The sequence below is a fragment of the Poecilia formosa genome, unplaced genomic scaffold (assembly GCF_000485575.1).
Source record: "Poecilia formosa unplaced genomic scaffold, Poecilia_formosa-5.1.2 Scaffold41, whole genome shotgun sequence".
In the NCBI taxonomy this organism is placed as follows: domain Eukaryota; kingdom Metazoa; phylum Chordata; class Actinopteri; order Cyprinodontiformes; family Poeciliidae; genus Poecilia; species Poecilia formosa.
The window spans coordinates 2,811,683-2,830,880 of NW_006799980.1; the positions used below are offsets into that span (position 1 = coordinate 2,811,683).

The 19,198-nt window shown below is 43.3% G+C and overlaps 3 protein-coding genes across 5 annotated transcripts in view; 2 read left to right on the top strand and 1 right to left on the bottom strand.

Annotated features, from left to right (window-relative positions):
* On the bottom strand, window positions 1–3,164 carry ccnb1ip1 (cyclin B1 interacting protein 1). The gene is made up of 5 exons (XM_007551379.2): window positions 2,952–3,164; window positions 1,794–2,100; window positions 1,561–1,707; window positions 1,170–1,344; window positions 1–504 (listed from the first exon to the last, which is right to left on the bottom strand). Exons 2-5 carry the CDS (start codon window positions 2,097–2,099, stop codon window positions 338–340), a joined length of 795 nt encoding a protein of 264 aa, XP_007551441.2. The 5' UTR covers window position 2,100; window positions 2,952–3,164; the 3' UTR covers window positions 1–337.
* Window positions 2,522–19,198, top strand: part of slc7a7 (solute carrier family 7 member 7) — a 25,519-nt gene continuing 8,842 nt past the window's right edge. Inside the window, exons 1-4 of one of the 2 annotated variants that reach the window (XM_007551382.2) lie at window positions 2,522–2,574; window positions 14,866–15,217; window positions 15,765–15,811; window positions 17,965–18,585. In XM_007551382.2, coding sequence (XP_007551444.1) covers window positions 18,093–18,585 — 493 coding nt within the window. In that variant the 5' untranslated portion in view covers window positions 2,522–2,574; window positions 14,866–15,217; window positions 15,765–15,811; window positions 17,965–18,092. The remainder of the gene's footprint in view (window positions 2,575–14,865; window positions 15,218–15,764; window positions 15,812–17,964; window positions 18,586–19,198) is intronic. The other variant, XM_007551381.2, reaches the window with a different exon arrangement.
* Window positions 5,679–12,235, top strand: si:ch211-212k18.5 (sal-like protein 4). 2 transcript variants are annotated; one of them, XM_016671074.1, is made up of 4 exons: window positions 5,679–6,083; window positions 7,634–8,425; window positions 8,498–10,971; window positions 11,067–12,235. In XM_016671074.1, the coding sequence occupies exons 1-4, from the start codon at window positions 6,011–6,013 to the stop codon at window positions 11,283–11,285; spliced, it is 3,558 nt and encodes a 1,185-aa protein (XP_016526560.1). In that variant the 5' UTR covers window positions 5,679–6,010; the 3' UTR covers window positions 11,286–12,235. The 2 variants fall into 2 exon arrangements, with proteins under 2 accessions (XP_016526560.1, XP_007551442.1); XM_007551380.2 differs by having other exon boundaries at window positions 5,680–6,083; window positions 7,634–10,971.

The window sequence follows — 19,198 nt, forward strand, 5'->3', positions numbered from 1 at the left end:
CTGGATTTCACATAACCACCAGCTTTGGTTGTTTATTACGGTGCACTGGTAAACATGTTTACAATTTATACCTTCAATAATAAGACTATCAGTTAAATAAACATAAAAAAATATCAATAATAACTACTGAATTATCTTAGTCAATGTGAACTAGATGATCTACACAGATGGAAAATAAAAGTCACCAATAACAAAAAAATCTACTATTACATAAGCATATAATATAGTCAATTAATGCAAGAAATACACTTATAGTATTCATAAGTCATCAGAACACACCAGAAAAAAAAAAAACATCTGTAAATTTGACAGCAAGCATAAAAGTAAAGATTTGCTTTCAGTGCTTATTGATGAAGGACTGGTTCTTGTCTCTGGCCGGAGAGCTGAACTGGAAGAAGGTCTTGGCTCCGTCGGCCTCCAGGCAGGAGAAGAAACGAGAATCGCCGAGGGGGGCAGCAGAGAGGAACTGAGGGCTTCTCTGAGGGGTCGCCTGCCGGGCCATCGCTAAGTGAAACCCAGGAAACAGACGGATGGCATTTATCGTTGCTCCGATGAACGAAGACAACTTGTATTAAACAACAGAGTTTATAAATGTGCCTTCTCAACACTGCCTTGCATTATGAGTTTATTTTGTTATAGCTTCTTTTGCTTAAAGGTGTTTCACCTCTGACCCTGCATCTAATGGCATAAATAAACCGCTTGGGTATTATAGAGCAAAAGCTGTCAAAAACATGCTACTTCTGTTCTGTTCTGGAGAAAAAAATAAAGATAACTTTAACACTATGCACAATCATCAGAATTACTCAAGATTTGGGTGAATTAACACCTGTAGCACATAATGGTAAGGTGTTATTTTCATAGATCATTCTTTAAAGGGGCTAAAAACATTTAATTCATTGGCTCTGGCCTAATGGTCTGGAAGCAGCGCACTTTGATGGGCATCACTGCATGACGCCAGGAAGGATCTGAAACTACGTTCAGGTAAAACTCTACACACTCACACACGCAAACCACATCGTCTGGAAATGCTGATTCCAGTTTTACCTGGTGATATAGTGACTAATATCTTTGTTTTTTTGTTGTTGTTTTTCCCCCACAGGTACTTACAAACTATCATTTAGGGAACCTGGTTTAAAAACTTGAAAAACAGGATGGTGTGTTTGCAATACCGATGCTCAAGTCTCGATTTCCATAGAGCAGCGGCGTCTCTCGCTCCCCGGCTCCCACCACCATGTTACGCAGCCTCAGGGAGTCGTACAAGCCCTGTAGCTTCTGGTATTGCCTGTTCCTCTCCATCAGCCTCTCTGACACCTCGCTGTACTTCCTCTTGTACTCCTCCATCACCTGAGAAAAAAAAAAACATTAAAGAGTTGTATCATTTACAAAAGTTCAAAGCTGAGTTGGATATATAACAATGATCTCTATCGATCTCTGAGCATTTTGTGCAAACTGCATCACACAAGTACTGTATTGTATTTTTTTTTTCAATTAGACAGAAATTGGAGGATGTGATGAATACGTTGTTTCTTAAAGTAAGTTGCAGCTAGATTTGCAGCTTACTTTCTTCAGCGAGGCGATCTCCCCCCTCATGGCGGTGAGTTCTATTTCTCTGCTCTGGTTCTGCTGGTTCAGAACTTTCTCCATCTGCTTCAGCTGTGTGTCAGCACGGGAGAGACTGTATTCTTGGTACATACGCTCCTGATGGACCTGCACACACAAAATTTGACTAGTTAGGCTTTGCTTTAAGGGAGAAAACGGAGCAGGTTTTACGTGCAAATAATGAGATACTTGACCTGGTAGCTCCAGAAGGCAAGAGCACGAGAACTGATGTCCAGGACTATGTCTGGTCTCAGACCTGCCAGCACCATGGCTTTATACTCCTCACAGGGCGACAGCTCTGTCCTCACAATGTCCAGCTTCCCGGACAGGGCAGTGGAGCACGCCGGGCAGATGGCAGGAGAGCGACTGAACTCACCAGACCCGTGCTGATCACAGAACACGTGGGAGCAGGATGTGACCCAGGCGAAGCCACTCAGCTTTGCCCGACACTTTGGGTAATTGCACAGCAGTGTGTCGTCACCGAGAGACATGGCCATCATTCTGAGGAAAAAAAAGAGCAAATTTTCTTAGAGTCCAAAATATTAATACTGGGAAAATACATCTATAGTAGGTAAGCCAAAACATTCTGGGCAATACATGAAAGTTGACAGCTCAATATCAACAAGTTCAGAATTTATTGAAGAAATCAAATGTAGATTTTAATATTTTTTTGGTATGTCATCAGTATCAATATGTAGAGTCTTTTGAAAAACGAGTTGTCTCAATTTTGCCCTGTTAAAAAAATATATAACAACCCTGCCAATTCTTCCAAATTGGCCAAAATGTCTGTTGCTTTCAAATTTAAAAAAGAAATTTAAAGTGAAAATAATTTACTTTCAGTTAGTACGTAATTTATAAAGTACTAAAACTTTTCTTATGAAGTACTTTTTCCACAGTATTTCTCATCAAATAATAATGACCCTTGAGTGCTTAGACTACGTTTCAACTACTACTTTGGCTGCTAATGCTAACTTTGTAAGTTATTACATTTTCTGCTTCTTTTTACCAACTTTTAATTTTTTAAGGCAGGAAACCTACAATATGAATTTACATTATATTTTTATAAAGTAAATAACAATATTTATACATTTAAAATTAAGCTATGTTTCCAGCAATTAAATGCTAAAATTAGCTAGAGAGCTAATTGTGGTTTAGCTTGCCCACTAACTACAGCTAATTAGGGTTGGTTTTTGTCGCGTCACTTCTGTGTTTATTAAAGGCGTTTCCTACTATTTATTTATTATTCATATTTTTTAAAACAACCTCTTACAGCGCTTTACATTAAAATACTAAAATAAAAACATAAAACAGGCATAAAACTTATGTTTTATCATCCAACGGCTAACTCTTACCAGTTAATTCTTCCTCTAGCTGTTAGCATCAAGTGGCGCTACACTAAAGATTGAATCTGACTGTTAATAATACTAAAGATTATATTAGTTATATAAATATATAGTTATATAAATATAACTAATATACCTCAGTATTACAACCTTCAAACGACTAACGTTGATCTTATCTACCATAAGCAAGTCGGACTATGTAACCTATTATTAATTACAAGAATTAATAGTGTGAATCAGTGGCTTTCAAAGTAGGTGCCGCGGCCCATGGAGGGCCACCAGAGGGAGTAAGGGGGGGCCAGAAAAAGCTGAATGAAAAATGAAAGCAAAAATAAAATAATAATAATAATAATAATCTAATACATTTACTAACCATACATTTTTAATTATATTTTTTTAATCATAAAATCAAATCTGTTTTTTACTAATTAATAAAATCTAAGTTAAAGTAATTTATTGAAATGTTATTTACCATGCTCATCTTTCTGATTGGCTGCCAGTCAAATTTATTAAGCTACTTTGCTCCTCAAGCTAATGTAGCAAGTGTGAAATGGACATGTTTCTGACAAGAAAGACTGAAGAACTTATGGCCAACTAAAATCAGAAGGTATGAGGCAGAGTTTATGCTAAATGAAGGTAATAATTATTCAACAGTGATTGAAAATGAGAAAAAAAAAACATTCTAAAATTTGATGTTTTTTACTTATTTTGTAGCATTGCCTGTGATTTTGCCTGTAGGGGGTTTCCACCCAGAAGTTAATGCTGTTTGTTGTTTGGTCATGCATGGAAACGTTTGGGAGCCCTTTGTATAAGTTACTGACCTACAGCAGGGTCATTTTAAGCTGTACAGAATTTATGTAAATATTCTTGGTGGACTAAGAAAATGACATTCTTCTGACGACTATATATCAACCTTATTCGACAGGTTTGTGTACACAAATAGGACATTTCAAATTGTTACAACTTTGCTCCCAGTGAAGACGTTTAAAATATAAATATATAAGAAAGTTAGTTAGTTAGTTAGTTGGACTTTTCTATATTGCTTTGGCTTCTTCGTCTCTGACTGGATAATGACAATTTATTACCAGCTTCATCCAAATTCGTCACAAGGTCTTTTGCTTTTGTTCTGGGATTGATTTTCAAGTTTTGCACCAAAATCTGTTCATGTCTGGGGCACAGAATCCATCTTCTTCATGAACGGTATAATGGCTCGACATTCCCATGATGTTTATTCACATAATTGTTCAAAATGCTAGAAGGTGTCACAAACTCATTGAGGTTCACAATCCCCTTCCTGATAAGTTGTCTGATTTAATTTGATTTTCCATGATTTCAACGTGGTTTAGGAAGCAACTTGTTTTAATGTGTTAGATCCACAGACCTGTCTCCAATTAACTCAACTAATTGTGATAAGCTGGCATAATTGTCTGCAGTTTCCCAAATTGTACAGGGTATTGTAATCTTGACTTTGAAGAGTAATAACAATCTCTTTCTCTCTCTTTTGATGGCATTCAGGGAAAAAAAATAATTCTGGCAATTCTAATAGACCTAAACATGAAAGGTTTAGTCTGGTTTAATAGTCAATGAGAGAAATACCTGTTGTTTCTCTTAAATGCTGTAAATACCTGGTGATAATTTAGAGGGATTTCCCTTTTGGAACTGAATTACATAACTAAATCTGCAGTTGTGTTTTGAAGTAAAGGCCAGGTTACACTGTAATAATTGCTCTGTGTGTTTTAAATGTTACTTAAAACATGGTGCCTCCACCTCCTCCTCCTCCTCCTCTCTCTCCCCCCTCTGTAGCTTTTTTATCCATCTCTCCACGTGGTACAGGAGTAAAGGCAGGGGGTGAAAGAGGGGCATTGTGCTGTGCAGCAGTGGATCCGGGGGTTCATAGTGAGAGAGGGGAGATGCTCACTCAACTGTGTCCAGCTCGCCATTGTCGATGATTCCCCGTCTATTCTCTTCCTTTTAAATAGAGCTCCAGTGTAAGATGCGGGCTTTTTTGTAGTAGTGGTGGTTGGAGGGGGTAGGGGGGTGGGGTAGTTGTATTATGGACTCGGTGATAACACACGAATTACATACGTGGATGTGGAATGGCCCCACTTTGCGCACAACGCTGCTGTTGATAATTGGCCCTATGGAAATCAAAAGGTTAGAAATATTGACCGTGGCACAATAACAACACTACAAAGTCAGAATTTCATAGAGATCAGGTTATCAGGCAACCTGCCTTGTTTATAACGAGACTCACTTTCTTTAATAACTGCGGAAGCCAGGAGTCACCTGTTAGATTTGTTTTACTGTTTATTGTAGTTTGATCAAATATTAGATAATTACCATTATAGAATAATCACAGCGCCCTCCCCCCTGCCCCCCAGTTAAAAAGTCAGCACTTATGCCCTCTTAATTATTTTTATTTTATTTATTCATTTTTTTACGGCGTCCAGTAGTCCAGGGGTCACTTTTTATTTATAGTTTATTGGTTCGGTGTGAGTGCAAAAAAAGGGCAAAAAATAAATAAATAAATAAATGAAGCTGAGAGGGAAGGGAAGAGAGAACCCAGGGAGGTTGTGAGTTACACGCTATTGAAATGCAAATATCATAGAACAAGGAGTGGTTCAGTGTGTGTGTGTGTGTGTGTGTGTGTATGTATGCATGCAGCGGAGCAGCAGTAGGAGAGGAGGGGCACAAATTGGACAAGTTTTTTTTTTCTTTTTGAAGCTGGGGGGGGGTGGTGGGGGGGGGAAGAGAAGGGACTTTAGAAAACAGCCACACACACACCGCAGCTCCATATGACACGGTGCGGCCAGGCGGATTTCCATACAGCAACTCTTTTTTGTTGTTGTTGTTGTTGTCTTGAACTTTCTTCTATGCAGAGATTTCTCCTTTTTCCTCCTTTGAGGTTTGACTTAAGAATTTGTGAGAACTGTGCTCATTTGGGAGATTGAATGCGCGCAGGAGCTCGTTCAAGTGCGCAAAAAGAGGAAAAAAAAAAAAACAACGAAACGTGTCTGGTGCCATTCGAGCGACTGATGCCCCCCTCTCTGTCTGACTCGCCGTGAATCATGTCACGCCGGAAACAGAAGAGACCCCAGCAACTCGTCAATTCAGATCCGGGGGGCCCGAAGTTGCTGCAAGGTGAGAGACTACCTTTATCTTTCTTTTGGTCGTTTAAATGTTTTATTTCAGAGAAAATGAAGCTAGGTGAGCGATTCACTTTTAGAGTTGGCAACAAAAAATTGAAGAGCACCGATGTTCGCGTGATCATATTACAAACAATCCATCTGAGTTGATGGTCCAAGAAAAGTTTACATGTTTGTCTTAGGTTTAAATTAGGCAGACTGTCTAATTATTTAGTGCACCAACTCCCACTAAAAGAAGCCAGAGTCACTTTGGTGGATGCCTACAAATTTCCTCTCTGTGAAGTGAATAGAGCAGGATTAGCCAACGTACATCTGTGGTCATTTTCACGAGCTGCCCATCCTTTAGGAAACTAACAGGCTACTTAAGGCTGACTGCTGGAGCTCTTTTATTAGCATGAAGCACTCACAATAACCTGCGTGGTCAGGGGGAAGGGAAGGCAGTGCTTTTTTTTTTTTTTTTTTTTTGAGGTAAAGATTAATCTTCCACTCCTGAATTGTCTTCATTCTTTGCAGTCCATCTATACTTTTCTTCCTCATGCACCCCTCTTTTCCCATTTTCAACCCTCACAATGCCTCCTCCGTCCCCTTTTCTTTCCCAGCTCTATTGACTGTATACTTCTGCACAGCTGGGGGGTTGAGATGGATAAGAAAAGGTTTCACGCATTATTGCCAAGTTAATTTATACCTCGCGCGCACACAATGCTTTTCAGGTAAAACTTTAGAAATCAGAAGTGCAAGTTTAGATTTATAGTTTGTGATAGGTTTCCAGCAGGTGCAGGTTTGTTTCTAAATAACAAGGAGGGAATTTCTGCGAGGTACAGTCTTTCATTCCATCACTATACCTCTCCAGGAGGGAGTAGTTAGTTTGTCTCTCCTTTGTTGTTACCCTCCCCCTTCTTTTTTTTTTTTTACTCTTTCTCACTCTGTGCTCAAGATTCTGAAAGAATTTGACCCCTGGGCGGCAGAGGTCAGATTAGTTGACCAATCAGAGCATGTGGACAGTACCCAGAACCCTTAGCATGGCCTGACCCTCGACCTCCACTGTGACGTAAGGGGGGAGGGTGAATGAGGAGATGAAAGACGTAACTGCCGCAGGGAGGGGGGCTGGGTTAAGAGGGGTTATGGGTTGTCTAGGTGATGTCCATTGTCCTTTAAAATGTGCTGCTATAGCAACAAGGTGGTCTGTGAGCTTTTTTGTGTGCGCAAGATGTTTGAAGAGTTTTGCTCCAGGGAGCACAGATTGAGACAAGACATTTCAAAGACTGGTGGACTGTGAGTTTCTTCCACTTGTTTATTTGCTTGTTGGAGGTCATTTCCAGGCGAGCGTTTTCTTTTGAAGCTGTAACTGTATCTTGTGGTATGCAGACAAGTTTGCAAACTAAATTTTGTAAACAATAACTAAAGTCACTGAGATAAACAGTCTTGGAACGTAACTGGATATGTGGGTTGATATTGGGAACAGAGTTTTACACAGTTGTTCCTTGTGAACAAATTCCCATTTTCTGTTTTTTTAATAAGTGTTATTTCTTTCTAACCGATCCTCAGATGACCACCTGAGCTTAAAGTCACCATCCACATCTCTGGGATCAGACCTAACCTCATCAGGTTCTTCCTCCTCATCCCCCACCTCACTACAAGACTGCCAGCCACCCCTGGCCACTCGCCCGTCTCCTGGAGGGCTCCACGCGCCTTCTTTGCCCAGTGAGAGCTCACCTCCTCCCCACTGGCCCAGTCACATCGCTCCCTTTACCACCTCCCTCCCCAACACCCACTCCTCCCTCTCCCCTGACTTTCCTCACCCATCATTGTCTTCCCAGACACACTCACCTCCTCCCCTGGATCAATCCTCTGGTGCCCACAGCCTGAACCACCAAGTTAACACTCTCTCCGTCATGACCTCTCCCCCAATGGGCAGCTCTGCCACCACTACTACCTCTTCCTCATCTTCTTCTTCCTCCTCCGCTCAGCAACCTCAACCAGACAGCTCCAGTCCTGGTCAGCAGCAGTCTTCCACCTCATCAGGGGAGCAGGGGCAGATCCAGGTGCCTCAGACCCTGGCGGTGCTTTTAGAAGAACTGCGGGTCCTGCAGCAGCGGCAAATCCACCAGATGCAGATTACAGAAGAGATCTGTCGGCATGTCCTCAGGCTTGGAGGAGCTGTCTTTGGCCAAGATAACAATGCACAAGCTAGCGGTGCAGACTGCAACCAGAAGTCCACTGGAACAGCATCTTCATCACCTACACATCCTTCAACCAATACTCCAGTAACCACAGCTTCATCCCTTTTGAGTGGACTTCCTTCTTCCCTCTTTCCTCAGCCAGCCATCTCCAAATCAGGTACTTCACTAATCAATGGAGATAGATCCCAATCCTCCTCAACTTCTAGCTCATTTTCATCCTCCTCCTTAGCTATTTCTTCCAGCATCAATTCATCTGTGGCCTCCCTGCACCCTCTGTCCTTGTCCCTGGGCCTGTCACCACGCTACCTCCACGAGAAATCATCCAACACCTCTTCGTTTGGTCACAGCAATGGCATCAGTTTCCAAACTCCTTCCCTTCCCACGACCAGCCACTCACAAGATATTCAGTCAAGCTCATCTCTTATCTCTGCCTCCCCGTCAGGACGCCCTCAACATGTCTGCAGGTTCTGTGGGAAAGTCTTGAGCAGTGATTCATCCCTCCAGATTCATCTGAGGTCACATACAGGTGAAAGGCCCTATCAGTGTCCGGTGTGCCTGAGCCGTTTTACAACCAGAGGAAACCTCAAAGCCCATTTCCTGAGACACAGAGAGCAGAACCCAGAGCTGTCCCTTTCTCTGCTACCCCCTGCACTTTCAGAGCAAACACAGAGTGGATCGGCCCCAGGTTCAGTTCAAAGGAGAAGAAAACGACGGGCTGATGATGACGAAGCATATAATGGAGTGAAAGGAAGTGTTCCCAGTATAACAGAGAGCATGGCTTTAGGATTATTGTCTGGTGGTTCGACTAGGCCCTCGCCTTCCTCTCTACCTCTGCCTCCCTCAGTGGATATGGCTCTTCTGTCCACAGCCCATTCACTGCTACAGTTAAACAGAGCATCAGCAGCTGTTTCTAGCACATCTAGCACTGCTCTGCCTTCATCATCTCCATCTTCCTCTTCTACTTCTAGTCAGTATAAAGGAGCTAAACAACAGCGGTTTGATGAAAACACTCCTCCTCACTCTACTCTCCACACAACTTCCCCATACTCCCAACTTGCCCACCTCCCCAAGATACTTTTTCCGGGAGGTGCATCCCCCCACCACCTTGCACTTCTCAGGCCTCCAGGTCACCCATCCACTTCCCACCTCTCCTTATCTCATCAGCTACCATTCCCATTCCCTCCTTTCCCAAAACCGCCCACCTCTTCCCCCTCCTCCTCCTCACCCACCACCTCCACCCAGACCTCAGACACTTCCAAGTTGCAGCGGCTGGTGCAGAAGCTAGAAAAGCAGCCACAAGGCACTGCTTCCTCCTGCCCTTCTGCCTCCTCTCCTTCCACCTCCTCACAAACCTCTGCCGATGTTAATGGTGATACAAATGTACGTGATCTGACTACCACCTCAAGTGCCTATCGCAGAGAGATGTTGGCTGCTCTTGGACTGAGCCCAAGTGTCAGTGCTGCAGTGACTGGTCAGGGAGTCTCAGGTTCAGGTCCTACAACTACCACTTCAGCCCTGCCCACAGCCCCCATTGCTAATCAGTGTGGAGTGTGCATGCGTGTTCTCAGCTGCCCCAGAGCTCTTCGGTTGCACCAGGCCACACATCTGGGAGAGCGCCCATTTCCTTGTAAGCTTTGCGGCCGTTCTTTCTCCACAAAGGGCAGCCTCAGGGCACACCTGGCCACTCATCGTGCCAGGCCCCCGAATGCCCGTGCCCTGAATTCTTGCCCACTCTGTCCTCGCAAGTTCACTAATGCCTTAGTTCTACAACACCACATTCGTTTGCACCTTGGAGGGCAAATACCACCTGATGAGGAAATTCCTCCCGATGATGGAGCAGAAACAGAAGGCGCTACCTTTAAAGACAGTCACGGTGAGCCTATTAGCTCCCTATCAAAAGTGCAAATCCTTCCACTTGCCTTAACAACAGGGTCCAAGTCTCCAGTGGATGCCCTCTGCTCAGGATCCAGTTTTAAGCAGTCCAAAGCTACTGATTCAGATTCTGTCAAGAATGAGGAATTGGAGCGTTCAACTCCAAGTGTTAGTCCACCTTTAAGCTGTAATCCCCCCTCAGCAGGAGCTGATAAAACTCTGCAGCTTGCAGTAATTGCCTCAGCTGAAAGCCCCACAGAGGAGAAAACCCAGACTGACCTAGGCTCTGCCAGTCCTTTCAAAGCACCCTTACCTAGCTCTCATTCAGTTGTAGACAAGATAGAATCTGTTTCTGATGATACTCCTCTCTCCCTATGTGTTTCAAAGCCTGGTGTTGATAATACTACACCCAGACTAGTCAACAGTGATGTACAACGTTCCCCAAATGAGCGCGCACCAAGTCCCAGTCACACTGCAGACCCCCCATCTGTGGATCCTGTACCTTCACTTTCACCGCCCACCAGCCCTGGAGCTACCCTAGAGGCAGAGGAGACTGGTAGTGGTGTTAAACAGGAGTTGCGAGGAAGAAACACTTCCAGTAGTAAAGGGAAAAGAGATGCTACTACATCCAGAGAGCCTCTTCCTATGTCTGAGCCAGAACTGGGTAAGGAAGCACCAGTGAAGGAGGATTCAGCTGTCCTGAAGAAGCTGTCGGATAACCCAGAGACTCCTGCAGGGGCATCAACACCACACGCCCAACCTGCTCGACCCGACAAGCCCTACAGCTGCTCCCACTGTGGAAAGGCGTATGCCAGCCGAAGTGGACTTAAGGTATAGTTAAACAAATAAACATTTGCTGAAATGCCTTTAAAGTAATACATTCAAGCCTATTGGTAACTAGTTGTTGTGTTTCTTCTCATCAACAGGGTCACATGAAAATGCACCCTGGAGTGTTGATGACTACCCCTAGCAAGGCTCAAACCAATGAAAGTGACCCTACAGAGGACCGCGGTACTTCAAATAAAATCTCTGCACAGCAGGAGGAAAAGCAGGGACTGGCCCCTGAGAAAGGTGACAGCGCAGATCTGCTCCCAACCAGTGGTGGCTCGGCTGTGACCACTGACACCATGGACACTACAACATAGGATGTGTTTCAATAGATCCTGACAAAGGGAATGTATTTTTAATAGAACAATAATTGTTTTGTAGAGTCTGTAATTCTAACTCATAATTAGTATTTGAAAAAGAAAAATAGGTATAGTTTATTTTTAGTACTATGACAAAAAAAAATGTTGAATGTAGTATTTCTGCTGTCTATTTTTGTACTTCAAAGACCACAGTGAGGCCTTATCCTACGCCCTTCAACGCATTGTCCACTTGTACTTTGCTGACACATTTCAGCATGTACTGTATAATATCTTTCTTACAAGTAGTATACGTTGATTATTTTTTGTTTGTTTGTTTTGAAAAGAAGTGTCCAGAAGTTTCATACCAAAACAGGCCATGTTTATAATGGCCACTGAACTGTACATAAAAACTGCGGTTGCCTTTTTTTATTGCTACTGTTTCCTTTCCTTTGTTTTAATGCTGCTTAATGAGTGTTTTCTGATGTACTGAGTTGCACTGTGAGTTGCACTGTGTCCCACGCTGCCGAAACATCTGCTGAACAAACTCACCCCTGCAATGGCTGTAACCACGATGATTGTATTATCAACTCTGGGTGGTTACAGTAAAACCTTTTGTGATGATGGTGAATGTCTTCCCTGTTTTTTTTCTTTTCTTTTCTTTACTTTTTTTCCCCTGGTGCTATCTGCAATTCTGAAACCTCCAACGAGGATGAGCCCCATCCTCTTACTGCTCCCTCCACTCGATCCGCTGCTCTCTCTCAGCGCACTTGAGGGTGCTTCACTGCTTCGCAAATCGTACGCACTCACTGGATTCTCTGCTTTGCTCAGTTTAGTATTTGTATGCGTTGCCTTCTCCCTGCTACCCCCACCCTCTCTCTCTTTCTTGTAGCAATGACAGAATGTGTTCCCACGCTTCCCATGTGATGTTAAAAAAAAAAGTAAATAAAACAATGGCAATGTGAAGTGGAGCCTGGTTTGTTGCTTTTTTTTGTTTTTGTATGTTCGTGTTTAAGCCTCTGTCTCTGTGAATTCATTTATCTGTTTAAGCATTCTGGTTGCATGACTCTTGTTCTCTGTGAGCCTGTATGCACTCTGTTGGTCAGTTTTCTCTTGTTTGTTCCAGTTCTCTGTGTGTCTGGATTGGAGGAGGGAGGCTGGTTGAGGGGGTCTCCTTTGTCTGAGGAGCTGGGCTGGCTGTCTCCTAATTCTGTCTTTTAAGCCCTCAATGTCTTATAATATGTTTCAGTTCCCCAGCGCTGTGTGTGCGTGTGTGTGTGTGCGTGTGTGTGAAAAGAATAATCAGAGCCTGTATGAGTGTTATTGAGGGTGCAGCTGTAGAGGCAGCCACCTCCCTCCCTCTCCCCGTGTCATTCTCTCTTTCATACGCAGTCTCTTTCATTTTCTCTTTCATTTCCCTCCATCGCTCTCTGCATTCACCCCATCATCCCCTCCTTCCCACCCCATGTAATGAGCTGACACACAGGAAGCTCTAATCCTCTCACAATGCCTCCCCCTCTCCCCCATCAAAAAAAAAAGTGACTGGAAACGGGACAGGGGGCAACAGGGACCAACCTGGTCCAGCTGTCCCCAAAATGGCTGCCTTTAATCCGCCAACCCCCTCCATAGCTTTTTTTTTTCCTTCTTCTTTTTTTGATCCTGTAGGGGATCCAGAAACCATGACGACCGGTAACCAGGGGGAAAGAATGGCCAAGAGCAGAGAGAAGGACAAAAGCTGTGAAAGGAGCCATGTGTGAGAAGTTTGTCCACATGCGTTCATGAGTGACAAGAGACGTGTCTCAATCAAACGGCAAAGAGTGAGAAAGTCAGAGGTTTTGAGAATCCCGGAGAAGGTGACCATGAAGGCCCTCTGGTGTCCCAGCTTTGATCACATGTGACCTGGCCGTTACTCATCAGCACACATTAATCACCGGCCTGTGGCCATCGGCCATCAGCCATTCACCGTAATAACTTATTAAAGGTCTTTAAGGACACATGTAGAGCCCATTAATGATGAATCAACCCCAATTTAGAAGACAAAGCGGCTGCTATCTCTTCATTGGCCTCTAATTCATTTGATTACAGTAATTAAAGCTGCCATTCAAGCAAGACTTGAGCACACCCTCAGATCAGTTGCAGATAAGGAAGAGGGTGAGTGCTCTATTTATTGAGAAAAAAATGGAGCTCCAGATGTTGAAGCAAAATTTCTGTCACTTAGCGCTACTGCATACTATTGTAAACCACAAAAGGATCACGCATTATGGACAAAGAGGAACTACTTCAGCTAATGTTTTCACCTATTTGAGTCTTGATCTTTGCTTCAAAGGTTCTCAAGAGTGAAGTTGAAAAATATTAACAAACTTCCAGCATTAACTGAAGTCATGCCCCAGGAAGACTTTTCCTGTTATCTATTTACCTCTGAAGTTTTGTGATGTGAGAATAACACCTAACCCAGCATAACCATTCTCCATGTTTAAATTCAAAACCACTAACTGATACGTCCAACAACAAAATTAACTCTTATTGGCCATACAAGCTAATGGCAATGTACTTATTTCCATCCCTGCTACTTTCAAACTCTGTGGCAACTAAAGCAGGCTGTAAAAAGACATGGTTTAAGATGCAATGCTGCCATCTTGGATTCTGGCATCTGGGTTAGTGAGAAAATCCTCCTCTCCAAATCAGCATCTCAGTTTCTGACTTCTTGTCATTTTTGCTATTTCAAACCAAGAAATTCCATCTTTACAATACCTATAAGATACATAGTTACACATTATCCCTTGACCAGTCATGCAGTGCTATTTGACAAATATTTAGTTTATTTATTTACTTTGACTTAGTCAGTCTGGAATAGGTCCAAATCCCTTCACTCTGCTGATTTATATTATGTCATGGAACTTGGAAATCTTGGTATTTATCCCGTGAATAAATGTACAGTAAAAGCTTGAACACCATGTTATGTTAGAAAATAAAATAAATATTCTGTATCTACACTATTACCAAAAGAACTAGACGTAGTGTCAAGATATTATGTCGTGGAACTTGGAAATACCAAAAGAACTAGACGTAGTGTCAAGATATTCAGCTTCACTTTAAAGCCACAAGAGGGAGCCATAGTACACCAACTGTTTTGGTCCTTTTGCTATAACAGGGAAAAGTTTGAGTAAAACGTGACGCCACTTTTGTTACGTCATAAAATTTACTGTCAGTGGGTAAAAACTTTTGAATTGTGTTATTTTTATGAACCCAGATTAAACAACACATATTTTGAGGCTTATATTCTGGTTTTTGTCATTTTCGTACAGGCCTACTGTCCAGTATTTAGCATACTTTTAGTTAATATTAGGGCTATTTTAGAGTTTCTATGGTAGGTTTCTCTTTCTAAAGTAATTTATAAGATGTCTTCTTTAAAAACGTCTCCAATAGTTTCTTAAACCTTTTCTTTGTTTTAAATCTCAGGTCGTCATTATTAAAGGGACCCCGCCGGGGTGTACCAGCCGTTCACCTGACGTAGCACCTTGCTTGCTTGGCTTTCGTTGATAAGTTTCCTCCCTGATTTTAATTAAAACACTTGTATTAAATAATAATGATCTCATTGCAGGTCTTTTAATATCCGACCGAAACTCACTGAAACAAGACACAGTGTCTCAGTCTTCCTCCTGCTAACGCGTCAGAAAGCAGAAGCGCAAATAAAAAGCCACAAGTGCATCATCAGCTGGGCAGAGGAGCGGCTCTGAGCAGAGTCAAAACAAGAGGAAACAGCAGCACAAAGGCAGAAGAGAGGAGGAACACACAGGAGGGGGGCTTATTATTGACTGTAACACCGGGGAGGAACAATGATATCTCAAGCTGGCTCCCATTACTGAACAGAAGCAGGACTTCACCTCATTTGTAGCCACGCTGCTGCCCCACAGCCTCCAGGACATCAGCAGGACTGGTCCTAAAGGCACAAGGTGAGTCCTCCTCTAACAGCTGCCTGCAATCTGACATATCGAACCGTTTTCCTAATGATTCAAACAGGAGAAGCTGATAGAGGATAGTAGATTACAGCACTGGCTCCATTTAGCCCATCATTTATTAACTTGTAGTGTCATTCATTGCACACATGTTTGATTGTTTTCTGCATGTGTTGCTAAGAATGAAAGGGATTGTGTTTGGATTTGTGTTGTTTTTAAGGTGTAACGACTTGAGATGTGCAGATTTGTTGGATTCGGACAACCAGGTGTTGTGTGTTGCTACCTCAGGTCCATCTGTCACAGCTGAGCTGCCATGTAGGAAATAAAGGGATGATAATAACATAATGTCAGTGCAACCGATCTACGGTTTGTTTTTGATTTGCTGGTGAATGGTTGAGTGGAGAGGAATTATTCTGGATCCAGGATGTAACCTTCACATACTTATCAGCAGCTTTTGGACCTTGCTCTCTGTTTCTGTGAGAGCCTCACCTCTCTGTGTCTTTGGCACATGAACGGGCACTCATTGCACTGTCCTTCTTCGCAGAGACTCCTTCACGAAGCCACGTGCTGCTGGTCTGCTGCTCCCTCGAGGTATCCGAGCCGTCCAAGGCTTTTACTGTCTCCTACTGAGATTCTCTTTCAGCTGTTTTTCATTTTCACTCTCAGTTTCTGGTGTCGATTAAGGTATATCTACTGAGGTATCTCAAACCAGGTCTGATTACCCTCTTCAGTGTTTTGTCAAATGATTTCCTTATTTTGTATTTATTGTATTTGAATGAATCTTTAAACCTTAATCTGTCCATTTGAGGAACTCTTTTCTATTGATTCTTTTCACCAAGAGGAAATAAAGGCTAAAATGTGGATAAGAAGTGATCAAATTCCAGACATGTAGTGCCCTACCAAAGTGTTGACTGTTTCCAAATTTGATCACTTTGTAACTGCAAACTTAAATGTATTTTAATGGGATTTCGTGAGGTAGACCAGCAAAAAGCACTTGATTGTGAAGTGGAAGGAAAATGATGTTTTCGAAACTTAGAATAAAACCTGGTCTGAGTCTGTGTCAACACTTTGTGGAACCACCTGGCACAGCATGTCGTTATACGTCTCTACCAGCTCTGCAAATCTAGATACCTACATTTTTGCCTATTATTCTTTGCAAAACATCTTAAGCTGAGTTAACGACTGAATGAAGAGCATCTGTAAATGACTATTTTCAAGTGTTGCCACAGATTCCCAGTGGGATTTAGATGTAAGCTGACTGAACCATTGTACCACATGGATGTGCTTTGATGTAAGCTGTTCCCTTGTTGCTCTGGTTGTGTCTTAGGGGTCACTGACCTGCTGGAAGCTCCAGACTCAAGCCTGTGCAGCTTCTAACACATTGTCTTTCAGCGCTGGCCCTATATTTATCTTCATCCATTTGCCAAGGAGCTTTGAAGAGCTTCTGTGTCCCCACAGGAGAAAAGCATCACCACAGGATAATGCTGCCTCCACCGTGTCTCATAGTGGGGATGTTTTTTTTCTGGGTACAGTGAAGTGTTAGTTTTCCATGCCACAAAGTTCAGTTTTGACCTGAGCACTTTTATTCTGTGTCCCTTTCATACTCAAAAGAATTTTCTTTCCAATGTTCCATTACGAACAAATTTAAAAAGTACTCTAGTAATAGCTTTAATTAATTAATTTTTCCACCTGTGGATATCTGCAGCTCCTCCAGAATTTCATAGGGCCTCTTTTCTGCTTCTCTGATTAATGTTCCGCTTGCCCAGTTTGGGTGGCCATGTTTGGCTAGGTTTGCAGTTGTACCCATAATCCTTCAGTCCATCCAGCCATTGTCTGAAGGTTGGTCACACGTCTGGACTGTAGTATTAACATTTTCTGGTTATGAATTGAACGCAGCTCTGTGAGACGATCAAACTGAAGGTGAATGTTTTACAATCCAACTTCTCCACAACTTTCTCCCCTGTCCCGTCTGCTGGGTTATTTGGTCTTTGTGATGCTGTTTTGCTCATCAATGTCCTCTAACATTGGTGAGACTTCACAGTGCAGCTGCATATATACCGAGATAAAATACACACATGGACTACATCGGAAGGAGGATGTTCTCTCTGGACTATTTTAAGGAGTATTGGCTTAAAAGAGGCTGAATGCAAATGTATTTACCCTGTTTCTTTCACTTCTTTCATCAATCAAACGTATAAAGCTAATCACTTGTTGGAGGTCAGATCTGATTACCCAATCAGAAACGTGAAAGGATTTGCTTCTTGCGACGTCTGCCTCATCATCATTATCATCATCAGACTTTGCCTGCTGAGGATGATGAACTTTGGAAATCATGTGACCTGTGTCCCCTGTGCCGACACTCTCAGTGCGTGGGCGGCTCTGAGGCTCAAACGTGCGTCTCGGTCAGTTTTCCTTCCTCAGCTTTTGGTTACCAACGAGGAGCGTGTTTGCTTCCCCTCCCCGTCTCTCTGTAAATACACTCAACCTTAAAAGGCCATTTGCAGCGGGCCCCTAATGGCTCTCCAATCCACAAAACTGCTCTCCAATCCAGCAGTGTCCACAGCGGTGGTGTAATATGTTTTCATGTATATTTGTTCTTTGTTTGGCATCCCCGGGTGTGGGAAATATGTTATTACCTCACGAGCCTTTGTGAGGTTTTAGAGTTTGTTGGGTGTTTTTGTTGCCGGGAATCAGTTTCCATGGTTGCATCCTCACTGATACCTTCTTGTGTGTTTCCTTCGCAGATGGCGGGAGATAAACGAAGATAACCGAGGGGAGTAATTTCATCTTCAGCCCCATTTTTGGGCAACAAAACGTTACCTCTGGGACTCCAACACCAACCTAAAAAAAACTGCTAGCTTGAACTTGAACAATGGCGTCCTACACCCCATCTCCCACGGAGGAAGGGACCAACGGCGGCCCAATGTCTGCTAAATCTGAGAGCTCCGAGGAGTCCATGAAGCTGAAGAAGGAGATCTCCCTCCTGAACGGGGTCTGCCTCATCGTGGGGAACATGATCGGCTCGGGGATCTTCGTCTCGCCCAAGGGCGTCCTCATCCACAGCGCCTCCTACGGCCTCTCCCTGGTGGTGTGGACCATTGGGGGGATCTTCTCCGTCTTCGGGGCCCTGTGCTACGCCGAGCTGGGGACCACCATCACCAAGTCGGGGGCCTCCTACGCCTACATCCTGGAGGCCTTCGGTGGGTTCCTGGCCTTCATCCGGCTGTGGACGTCCCTGCTGATCATCGAGCCGACCAGCCAGGCCGTGATCGCCATCACATTCTCCAACTACATGGTGCAGCCCATCTTCCCCACCTGCATCGCGCCGTACGTGGCCAACAGGCTCCTGGCTGCCGCCTGTATATGTAAGTAGACTCAAGCAGGAGTATAAAGTTTTGATTTTATTACTGTGGTTGCACATCGGAGAGAAGTCATGTGAACTTTAGGGAGTGGAGAAGTGAAAGATGGTGACACCACGGCTGCAGTCAGCAAGTCTCCAGCAGAAATAATCGCTGAGTTTAGATGAAAAGGGGAACTGAGCCGCCCTGAAACCTCAGTCAGGAGTAACCAGCCAGGGGAAAAGTTATTTTACTCAATTTAAGAAACTTAGAAGCCGCGTTCACAGGTGGACCTTTTTTACCAAGTCGGAAACACTGCGAGGTTCCTCACAGATGTTTGTTCAGGTAACTAGAGCAGGTAACTAGAGCCAAAGAGTTAATAAAACGATCAATAACTCATCAGACTGCTCACCTGGGAGGATTAGTAGAGAGGGAACTGGACTCAGAGCTTATTAAAACATTGCCTGAAAGATAAGTCGTTGGATTCAAGATAAAATGCGTTCACATTGTGCTCGATAGCTGTCAGAATTACTCCTTCCTACCTGGAAGGAATGCATTAACAAACGCACACTTTAAATACGAGCACAAACACACACACACACGCACACACACGCACACACACACACACACACACACACAC